At 34.2% G+C, this 12,776-nt stretch overlaps 1 protein-coding gene across 1 annotated transcript; it reads left to right on the forward strand.

Moving 5' to 3' along the window:
* Positions 1-11,841: 11,841 nt before the first annotated feature.
* Positions 11,842-12,279, forward strand: LOC149425714 (uncharacterized). The gene has a single exon (XM_089646057.1). It carries the CDS (start codon positions 11,842-11,844, stop codon positions 12,277-12,279), a length of 438 nt encoding a protein of 145 aa, XP_089502183.1.
* The last annotated feature ends 497 nt before the right edge of the window (positions 12,280-12,776 follow it).

The raw sequence follows: 12,776 nt of genomic DNA on the forward strand, positions 1-12,776 counted from the left end.
CTAAAATCTTAAATGTTTCTAGAGGGATTCCCAGGGATACAAGTTATTTATATAAAGATTAATAAAAATAGGACCTTACCATTAAATATCTTATGTAAAACGGTTTGCCAATTTTATAAAACGTTTTTCAACTATAAGATGAGCGGGAAGCACCAGATTTTATTTTTGTAAACGATGAATTAATAACTTCCCGAGGAATCTCTCTAGAAAAATTAGCGATTTTATTAATGTATTCATAAGAATGAATTAAAATATAACACTCGGAAATATCAAACTTCTGTTCCGATAAAGAAAACTCGCCGTACGTTACTCCAACACTCTGAGGTGCACGTAACTGTATTCGTGTGCAGGTCCCCAAGCACTTACAGCGATATTCTTTAGTAGCGGCCACAGCTTAAGCCGGAAAGGTCGTCTTACTCCCGGGCGGTATGTCCAGTAATTTCTATTACGTATTTTTATTTATTTAATTAAACGATTACTTTTAAAGTTATTAGTGAAATTTTCTGTTTTTTATAATTTGACCTCTTCCACAAGTGAGTAAAGGTTTTTTGTATGTTTCACCAATAAAAAAGAAAACATTATATTTTAGACATAATTTGAAGTGATTTGAGTGCACGGTGGTTAAGTTTCAGAAAAAAATTTGGACATAGTAAAAAAAATATGAAAACAGTTTATTTTGTAGATTTTTTTAAAATTCTGAAGTTTCTTTATTTTAATAGTTAAATATTACGTTAAATATTATTTTCAATTAAAAATTCCGCTGTTATGTGTGATTGTTATTTGTAATTGGGGCGCCTAAAAATGATTATATAGTAGAACTTTTTTTTCATGAAAAAAGTATTTCAAATATAATAATTATAAATAATGTACATTTTTTTCTTTTTACATATAAATTATATTTATTTGTACTATAATAAAACAAATAAAAAACTTTATTCCACTTAATTTTATTTTGACCGTAACCGGTTTCAGCTCGTCAAAGCCATCTTCAGACTGGTACACAAAATTCTTAGTCTACGGTTTATATACACAACATATGGGGGAGGGGGGAGAGGGGTAGTTTATAGGGTTTTAAACTACCCCTCTCCCCCCTCCCCCATATGTTGTGTATATAAACCGTAGACTAAGAATTTTGTGTACCAGTCTGAAGATGGCTTTGACGAGCTGAAACCGGTTACGGTCAAAATAAAATTAAGTGGAATAAAGTTTTTTATTTGTTTTATTATAATATATTATAATGGAATTCCACCACGAATTATCGGTCTCAAAAATAGAAATATTTATTTGGTTTTCAGTCACGCCAACTTTTGGGCACAGAAAAATTGGAAATGAATGTGAAGAATTCAGACATGCCATAAATACCTTTCTATACCTAATATAAGATTTTGACATAAAATTGCTTTAGTTTAAATTGCAAACAGATTTTTCAAGAATTCACAGGGTTTGCCCTAGTATAAGATATTACAAAAAGTAGCTGGTATAAAATTTACAATAAAGTTTTTAATAAAGTACCTAAAGTCATTCGAATATTAAAAAGGGTTATTCATCTTTTAAATTGTAAAATCGTGTATTCTGTTAAATTATTTATTGTAGATAGAATTTTAGAATTATCTCCCCAAGTTACTGCATTTACTTTCGTTAAAATGATATTCAAAATTAAGGGAAAATTTAACCAATTTATAATAAATCTGTTTGCTAATATATACGTACGTTTCAGTTAAATATGGGAAAACAGAAGACAAAATGAGTTTTATCCCGAACAAAATGAAGGCACCAAGGAAAATGTTTAACGGAATGGAGACGGTACTACATAAATAAACACTTAAAAGTAAATGTTTGGGCAAAATTTTCTACAGAACATAATTGTAAAATGTCAGCTTAATTAATTTTGTATGTCTATAAATATGTAGGAATATACATGTATACGCACTCGATAAATTTCCAGCGATTCCTGAGCTTATTCAATTTGGATTATAAGAAGTACATTCATTTTGGTTTCCGATGACATATTTTTTCCACTTCAAAAGAAAAACAAAGCATTGGACGGTGAAAATTTTTGGATATCAAAATACTTACATAAAATTTTACCCATTAAATCCCACCTATGTACTGTAAATTCCTCTCGTCTTACAATGAGTTATTTAACTCATCGGGATTGCTCTAGTACGAAATAAAAAATAATTAAATCTAAAATCTGAGATGTAAAAAAACTGTAATGAACAAATTATTTTCTATGTAAAAGTTTTATTAGTAAAAATATTTTTATTTTTTATTTTTGTACTGTTTCTTTTTGTACCTGTTTATTTTTGTACCTATTAACTCCCACCTATGCATTGTAAGTTCCTCCCGTCCTACAATGAGTTTTTCAACTCATCGGGATTGTTTTATCAAGAAAAAAAATAATAAACAAAAAAGGATTTGTGATTTATTATTATTTGGTATGCCTCACATACTGCAGATGATTATATATGCAATTCATTAACTGATGTCAACAATAATGAAAATTATTATTATCATTTTAAATTTATATACAACTTGTCCGTGTAAAATGAAACCATGTCACACTGTGCGACATTTTGACCGACGCGGGGCGTAAACGAAATGTTTTGGGCTATAGCCGCGCCCACTAGAAACGCCCATAATTGATATTATTTTGACGTCTTATTTCGTCTTAAAGTGATTTTATACAAAGCCACTCATTATTTATTCTATGAACTCCACTCTGCTCACGAGAATGGATTTTGTGCTCGTTACACACCCTGTACTTCATCCCCGGATTATTTACCCAAATTATTTTCCATCTTTACCTTCCGGGATAAGCATAAAGTAAAAAACAACTTAGTTTATTAGCGCGATTTCCAATTTATTAACTGTGATTACTTTTATTGAGTGATTAAGTAACACATGCATATTTTTAATTGATATATATTTTTGAAATTTTTTATTTCGATACCACGTGAAAATATTATCCCAGAGATTGAAAAAATTAAAATTTAAAAATTTAAAGTTTTTTTTTTAAACTTATATTCTTTATACCTAGTACATGACAAACAGACGGTAGCTTTGAGATGATTGTCTATAACCTCTTGAACGATCACATCAGTTGTAACGAATTTAAATATATATATATATAAAGTTCCTGGTACCACGTCGTGAGGGCATACGTTATTTATACCTAGTACATGACAAACAGACGGTAGCTTTGAGATGATTGTCTATAACCTCTTGAACGATCACATCAGTTGTAACGAATTAAAATATATGTATATAAAGTTCCTGGTACCACGTCGTGAGGGCATACGTTATTTATACCTAGTACATGACAAACAGACGGTAGCTTTGAGATGATTGTCTATAACCTCTTGAACGATCACATCAGTTGTAACGAATTAAAATATATATATATAAAGTTCCTGGTACCACGTCGTGAGGGCATACGTTATTTATACCTAGTACATGACAAACAGACGGTAGCTTTGAGATGATTGTCTATAACCTCTTGAACGATCACATCAGTTGTAACGAATTAAAATATATATATATATAAAGTTCCTGGTACCACGTCGTGAGGGCATACGTTATTTATACCTAGTACATGACAAACAGACGGTAGCTTTGAGATGATTGTCTATAACCTCTTGAACGATCACATCAGTTGTAACGAATTAAAATATATATATATAAAGTTCCTGGTACCACGTCGTGAGGGCATACGTTATTTATACCTAGTACATGACAAACAGACGGTAGCTTTGAGATGATTGTCTATAACCTCTTGAACGATCACATCAGTTGTAACGAATTAAAATATATATATATAAAGTTCCTGGTACCACGTCGTGAGGGCATACGTTATTTATACCTAGTACATGACAAACAGACGGTAGCTTTGAGATGATTGTCTATAACCTCTTGAACGATCACATCAGTTGTAACGAATTAAAATATATATATATAAAGTTCCTGGTACCACGTCGTGAGGGCATACGTTATTTATACCTAGTACATGACAAACAGACGGTAGCTTTGAGATGATTGTCTATAACCTCTTGAACGATCACATCAGTTGTAACGAATTAAAATATATATATATAAAGTTCCTGGTACCACGTCGTGAGGGCATACGTTATTTATACCTAGTACATGACAAACAGACGGTAGCTTTGAGATGATTGTCTATAACCTCTTGAACGATCACATCAGTTGTAACGAATTAAAATATATATATATAAAGTTCCTGGTACCACGTCGTGAGGGCATACGTTATTTATACCTAGTACATGACAAACAGACGGTAGCTTTGAGATGATTGTCTATAACCTCTTGAACGATCACATCAGTTGTAACGAATTTAAATATATATATATAAAGTTCCTGGTACCACGTCGTGAGGGCATACGTTATTTATTGATTGAAAACTATAGAATAACGGAAGAGAATAGGACAGAAATTTGGAAACTGAAAAAACCAAGCGAAATATATATAATATACTTATAAAAAATTAACAAAGATTTAAATAATTAATGCAATAAATGATAATTAAAAGATAAAAAGTAGGAATAGTACAAAATGATAAAAAAAGAATAATGAGAAACCTTCTGTGTAACAAGCAAGGTACCAGTAGAAGATATTAACAATAGTTAAAAAACCTAACCTAACCTAATCTAAAATAACCTATATCACCTAACCTAATCTAACCTAATTTAACCAAGCGTATCCTATAATAACCTAACCTATACTAACCTAACCTAACTTAACATAGCCTTTCCTATACTAACCTAACCTTTACTTATCTAACCTTTACTCACTTAACCTAAACTAAACTAACCTATAATAACCTAACCTTTAACAACATATTTTTATTTATTTAAAAAACATGCCAAAATACCTTTATTTAATAATATTGTTTTATTTCCAAGATGTGCCAAAATAGTACCTACCTAATTTGAATAGTGTAAATCGTATTAACATCTCTTCTAGCCACTCGTATAGTATCAGGAATACCAACATAAAGAAATGACATCAACAGAAATTATTTTGGCTTTCATCCTATACAATCCCATATAACGAGCCCATAAGCGAATGTCCCAAATGCAGATACTTTCCTTGTATAGTAATTAAGGCAAATAAAAAGGTTTTATTAAAAAAACGTATGAAGCGTGGCTAGCGATCTATAATAATTAAATAATAATAATAATAATAATACTTGGATGACTTGTATAGCGCCGTTTTTGTGCAAAAACACCTCAAAACAACTAAATTCCACGTCATTGCTTTTGACTTAACCCTTAAATGCATACTGTTGCAAAACTGCAACATACCGTTCAAACCACCTTTAACTCTTTGGTGTATACTTAATGCATGCCGTTTTAGAATTATCAAGTTCACGGTAATATATTTTATCGAGTGGCATTACCTTTTTTTTCAAAATTTTTTGTCAAATGTCACTTTTTCTTTAACAAAGTGAAGATTCTCGAAAATTGGTTGGAGGTTAGAGTTACAGTTTTGTTTTGCTGTTATTATTTTGATTTTCTTAGGTAAGTAGATACAATAATACAATACTTATATGTAATAACACGTATTTTTCCGGTGCACTTATTAGTTTTGAGAATTTTTTTTAGGTTTTTTATTTTTTTTCATACGTAAATTGTTTATATTAATTTTTATTAAATACATGGTGTTGTAAACCTGCAACAATTTTTTTTAATCAAATATCATTAAAAAATTACAAAAAAATAAAATTCTTTATATTTCCTTGCATATGCATTTAAATATCTACAAAATATATTTTTTTCCAGAAAAATTAATAAATCATGCATTTAAGGGTTTTAAGGTGGTTTAACCAGCGGACGAGAATTCAAATTTCGTTAAAAGACGGTCTCGCGATCGGACGTTTTTTTAGACCGAGACAGAAATACCGAATTAATTCCGCTGCGAGCCGTACACTCGCGCGGCTGTGAAAACTACAGCATGGTTCCGATGAAATCTGATAGTATTAATACTCCAACGTCTGGACGGTGTAGGCCCTCTGATTGGTCAAATTTAAATTGTCTGTTTCGGTTAAATTCCGCTAACTTGAAAATTAACACGATTTGAAAATTATGACACGATTTGAATATTAAGACACGATGCTCATATAATTTTTGGATAATATCGAAGAAAATATGTTTTAGAAAGTTCACAATCCATTGGATTAATTACATTACAGTAAAAATTATCCACAATTACGTATTGAAATTTGACGTTTATCATTATTCACGCGAGACACATTGATAAGACACATTGTTCAGTGCTGCCAGCGTATATCGATTTCCAATCAATGCAAAAAGCCTTTATAGCCAGTTAGTGTCAAGCAATGTACAATGTCAGTGTAATTTTTTAAAGTTAGATATATATATACAAATATATAATTATAAATATAGTATATTTAAATCCACCATTAAAAAGCCGGCTGCTAAAATAACCAGTTCCACTCGATACTTAAATACCTACGTAATTAATTATTTTTTGATATTACAACACCGACCCCATGCGCCACCATGCGCTGTCAATGTTTGATATGTGTCATATGTGATAATTATAGAATTATTGACGTGATAACCAAGAAATTTGTTTACAAACTACCTGTGAATCGCTAAAAAGAAATATTTTGTTTTCAGATTATTATTTCAATTTAATTACTATGGCTAAAAGGAATGTGGACAATATTTTACCAGAATTGGTCGAATTTCGGAATGTTCGAATGAGAGGGAAATTTACCAAGCGAAGCGATAGTAGTGTATTCTTGAAGTGTGCTCAATAATCCTAATTATGTGCTTCTAGAACAGAATTATTTCGGCGTCATATCAAAAGAGTGTCATATAAAAAGGTAAACTGTTACATTCTTGCTGTCATACTGGAAAAATAATACCACAAATTTTAGCTTATTATCCAGCACCGAATTATTGACAGGAGATTGTAGTCAATCTAAAAACTTTAGGAATTTTATTTGTCAATACAAGAGTGCTAATAGATTTGTCTCATTTGAAGTGCAAATAGCTAATATCCCAGGTAATGGTCCATATTGTTAAAAAATTTCTGGTTAGGTTTATCATCTCACTTCCAGAAGTATACAAGTTGCAGGTGAAATACCTTCCTATGTTCAGCTTTATCTATACGATCCTGATGAGGCTGTTAGAGTGCGTATGAGTCATCCATCTAATGCCGATTGCTATAAAAATATAATGCAAATAATTGATAGTGAAATACGCCAAATAAGCCCTTATCAGTATAAGAAACTAAAAGAATCTGTCGAGGAAGAAGAAATACGCATTGCGGCTGAGGGTGGGCAGGTGAGAGATATACGTCTATTATTTACACGTTCATCAGAGGTAAAATGCTCCAACCAGTTCTCACGATATCGCCATGGTATACGTAGCAGAGAGACGGGAATTTGCCATCGGGTATAGATATCGCTGTTTAACCTAAAAATGTTAAGGACTTCAAAGGATGGCAACTTTATCAAAGCATTTAGATCCTATGGTTTTCCCACTACTATTTCCATCAGGTGAATGTGGTTGGACCCCCGGCTTTAAGCATCATGCTGATTTCTGTACTGCTCAATGTCATACTGTAACTGCTATGTAGTTTTATGCAAGTAAATTAGCAGTGCGAAGAAACATATTTAATCCAATCCATTATGCGGGTAAACTTTTTCAACAGTATTTAATTCATGCTTACATTATTTATCTATTATCATTATTTATGAATCTGGTCGCCTAGATTACATTAGGAAAAACCAACGACACCTCAGAGTGGAATGCTATCAAGGTTTGCAAAACCATGTAAGAAATTTAGCCACTGATAGAGGAGTATGTGCAGGTAATACAGTCATTCTTCCATCTTCATTTACTGGTGGACCACGCCATGTGAATAAACTTTATCAAGTTTCAATGGCTATGGTACGTAAATTTGGTCGTCCTGTCGTCGTCATAACTTTTACATGCAATCCCAAATTGCCAGAAATACCAACCGAATTGGAACATTATCAATCGGCCGCGGACAGGCCTGATATAGTAGCCAAGGTTTTCCATCTAAAAGTCAAGGAATTTATTCATGATATGACTGAGAAACATGTTTTTGGAAAGGTAATTTGTTGGGTGTATACAATTGAACAGCAAAAAAGAGGACTACCTCATCTACATGGTGTGTTTACACTTTGCAGCGAAGATAAGTTGTATACAGCTTCTGATATTGATAATGCCGTATCTGCAAAACTACCCCATCCGAAGAATTCGGCTTTGTACCGTATTATTTAAAAAAATAACATTCATGGACCATGTGGCGTACTTAATCCAAGGTCAGTCTGCATGGTAGACGGTAAGTGCTCTAAAAAAATCCCCAAATCATTTAAAGATGCTACTGATAATAATTCCGCAGGCTACCCAGATTACAGAAGACGTGATAATTTTTCTGAAAATCACGTTATTCGGGATATACGTATCGACAATCGATTTATTGTTCCATATAATGCATTCCTTAGCAAAAAATATGATGCTCATATTAATGTTAAAATTTGTTCCTCTTTGGATAGTATTTATTTATCTATACATGATCAATCTCACTCAATTTTACTTCTGGCTTTACATTTACCCGACAGCTAATCTGTTTATTTTGTCTCTACAAAATAAACCTGTTCCTCCCTCCCCTCTGGGCGGGAGGAATAGGCTCTCAGGGAAGCATCTACAAGGAACACCTCTTTAACAGCGTGGTTCCAATTTAATCTTCAAGATATTGAGGGACGCTCTATTCTCTATCAAGATGTACCAAATAACTATGTCTTTACAGCTGGTAAAAAGTGGACGAGGCGACAGCGGGGAGGCGGAAACATCATTGGATGAATACCTTCAATTTCTCCTAGAAATATAGAACTGTATCATTTACGGCTGATTCTTATAAAGGTGGCTGGAGCTACATCCTTTGAATCTTTGCGAACTGTTGATGGCAATTTACTATGTAGCTACTTTTCATGATGCGGCGCGTGAACTGAAGCTCATTGATGACATACGAGAATGGTCGCAGTATGACGGAGGCTTCATTGTATTTGACGCCTAAAATTCTTAGACATCTATTTGTTTTAATTTTAATACAATGTATCCCTTCGATCTTCGGCTGAAGATTTTTTTCATCATGGTGTTGCTGAAGAAACAGCTATTAATCTTTGTCTTTTAAACATACAGGATATTCTCATGAAGGAGAATTCATCTTGCAGAATGCAGGGCTTACCTGAACCTGATGAAAGTTGCAGTTTTGGACAAGTATCTGATTTTAATGTAATTTCTGAAAACACTTTAGGTGAATTGATGGCTGCCAAACTCAATGACGTACAACTTCGAGCATATAATTCTATTTTGAATAAGTTTTTTTCACATGAAAATGATGACAATAAATTTTTCTTCATTGATGGCCCAGGCGAAACAGGGAAAACATACCTTTACTAAACTTTAATTCACACTCTAAGACGAAAAGGTAAAAGAGTTTTATCAGTCGCTTGGACAGGCATTGCAGCACTCTTGCTTCCAGGTGGGGTAACGTGTCATACTGCTTTTAATTTACCCCTCAATTTACAGGACAATACAACATGTAAGGTCACATCAAAGAATCGGAAAATTATAACGGAAGCAGATATTATAATATGGGATGAAGCACCGATGACAGGTGTAGCTTTAGAAGTAATTTAGCGTACTATACGTGATATCATGGGAAGTGATTCTGTCTTTGGTAACAAAGTTATTGTTTTGGGCGGAGACTTTCGTCAGATCCTTCCAGTGTGTCGACGTGCTTCACGAGGACAATTAATTGCCGCTTGCATAAAAGCAGCACACTTTGGTACCATTTCAAAACTTTTCAATTAAAAACAAATGTCAGAGCTTTAGAAAGTGAAAATATATTTTCTAAATGGCTTTTGGACTTGGAAGATGGCAAACTTCCTTTTGTAGAAGGAACATTAGAGTCATCTGTGCTTATTCCCAATGTAAATATTTGTCAAGATTCACTATATATACGGTGAGACACATACAACTGCTGATGCCTTAGGGTTGAGTCAACGTACCATATTGTGCCCTAAAAATAGTCATGTTTATGCAATCAATGAGGATGTACTTCAACGGAAAGCGCCCCTGAGGTAATATCTCACAAAAGCGGTGCTATAAAAATTTCAGCTGTAACTTAATTCAAGCCAAAATCATTACAGGGAACAGAAAAGGTACAGTACATTTCATTCCTAGAATTTAAAACACTTTGTCGGATGTTACAATATAATTCAATATGTGCACTTTCCAGTCAAATTAAATTAAATAAATCTCAAGGACAAACTTTTGAACGGGGTGGACTGTTACTTCCTGAACCAGTATTTTCTTATAGACAGTTTGAGCGCAGTCATCGTTATTTATACAAATTCTGACTGATTGGTATACGGATAATATTGTTTATAAAGAGATTTTTTCCTAATGAAAGTGTATAATATTATGTTGTAGATTGTAAAAAAAAGTATAATAAATTGTACTTGCTTAAAAAGTTTTGTTCTTTGTGTCACTTGAAATTAAAATGACTCAATTTATCCCACCTGTAAGGTTTTCGCGAATTAAGAGAGTTTTGGTGTATTTACTTTGACAATCGTTAGGTAAGAGCGTAATATTATTTCACCCAAATATATAGATTTTTAGGACTTATCCCAATAAAATAATTCTTAATATATTTAAAAAAAATGTAATTACTTTGACAGTCTTTTGGTAAGAGTATATTATTTTACCAAAGTTATATGTAATATTGTAATATGTTGAAATTTTTTTATTTTCGAATTACATATAAATATTTTGCAATTTAATTTCGATTTAAAAATTAAATCATTTCGGTGGTATGGAAGAGGAAACATTTTTCTCATTGACGAGATTTATGTTGGGGTGAGGGGTGTTTAATGGTGCAGAATGTCTTTCTATTATATATCTACCCAATGATCTAATATCTACCTATTAAATGTAACTGTTAGTATCACATAAACTGGGCGAAGCCCAACCAACTGCCGCCCGCAGGGCCTAGCAGCAAAAACCCGCGGAGCGGGTTTTTAACTGCTAGTAACAATTATTGTTGATAAATTCTTGGTTGTAGCTTTCTTCCTAATAAGTAGTTACATACATATTTGTAAATTATACGTCGGAGTGCGTAAACATAAATAAATACAAATGCAGTTTGTTGACATGGTAGATATAAAATATGTAGGTATATGAATATACATTTAAAAAAAATTTCAAATATTTGTTTAATTTGTTTTTTTTTTAAATATTTTACACGAGTTTTCCAAAGGTGAGTAAAAATCTTTTGTTTTACTTATTTATTCGTTTGTCCGAAAGGTATTACCGGTAAGTTTTATTTCTAATACTTATCTTAAAAGTATTTCTTGATTTGATATGTATGACATTGAAAAGAGGGTTTATTCCTTACAACTGAAGTAGTATATATGTAGCGGTACGCCACTACTTCATTTGAACGGAATTCCAGAAGTTTCGATATTTTCCAAACAAGATTCTTGGATGTTCTTTTATTATTTTTCATTTTTGTTTGGCAAATTATACATAGCAACCAAATTGTTCTAGAAGCTTTAACTTATAAAAGCGGCAGCGTGAAGGAACTCGCTAGTATTCCGTCTCCAAACCGCCAGTCTAGTTGACCTAAATATCGCTAGCATTTTATTGTGAATAATAAACTAGATTTTTATGTTGTACACTAAGATAACTACAGTGGTGACCCCGACGTGATTTTGAATATATTTTTTAAGTGTTATCGTGTACTACGGTTGTATTAAAAATGTCTCGCCCGACCGACTCTACGACGTCAGCAGTTTCGCCGGCGGAAGTCAACCGCGTAGCTGTGCGGATTCACCCGTTCTGCCCTAACGATCCGGAGCTGTGGTTCGCTATGGTTGAAAGGAGTTTTGAAGCTGCAGCAGTGACGGTGGAGTCGACGAAGTTCGGTTTTATCCTTGGGGCCCTGGATCCCACGTACGCCCAAGAGGTCCGGGACATTATTGTCAACCCCCCTGAAGTTGGAGCGTACACCCTGCTCAAGATGGAACTCACGAAGCGCTTGAGCTCTACCCAGGAGCAGAAGACGAGGAGACTCCTGGAGCATGAGGAGAGGGGTGACCGAAAACCTTCGCAGTTCCTTCGTCATCTACGCACCCTTGCGGGCAGCGCAGTGCCTGATGAGGTGCTGAAGACACTTTGGATGGGCAGACTTCCCTGAAGTATGCAAGTAGTTCTGGCGACCCAACAAGGCACCCCGCTGGACAATGTGGCGGATCTCGCGGACGCCATAGACGACTATGCTGGCAGGCCAGGGGTCAGTGAAGTCTCTCCCCGGGTTCCCGACGAAGACTGCCTGATAGACAGGATGCAGAAGATGATGCTGCCGCTCCATGATGAAATAGCCACCCTACGACAGGAAATTTCGACGCTGCGCTCTCAGGAACGCCCATCCAGGACTACCAGTCCTCGTTGGCGGCAACATCGTTCGCGCAGTCGTTCCAGGGGTCGTCATATAGAAGGCAAATGCTGGTACCACTGGAAGTTTGGTACCAAGGCGCACTCCTGCATCAAACCCTGCGATTTTGAGGGAAACGCCCCGGGCTCACACTGATGGCGACCAGCACCAACAGCCCGGCGCAATTAAGTCGCCTTTTCGTAACGGACCGGGTAACTCGCATCCAGTTTCTCGTGGACACCGGCGCGGACCTCTGTGTT

Source organism: Hesperophylax consimilis, chromosome 2 (genome assembly GCF_061612785.1).
Source record: "Hesperophylax consimilis isolate HC1 chromosome 2, BYU_Hcon_1.0, whole genome shotgun sequence".
Classification (NCBI taxonomy): Eukaryota; Metazoa; Arthropoda; class Insecta; order Trichoptera; family Limnephilidae; genus Hesperophylax; species Hesperophylax consimilis.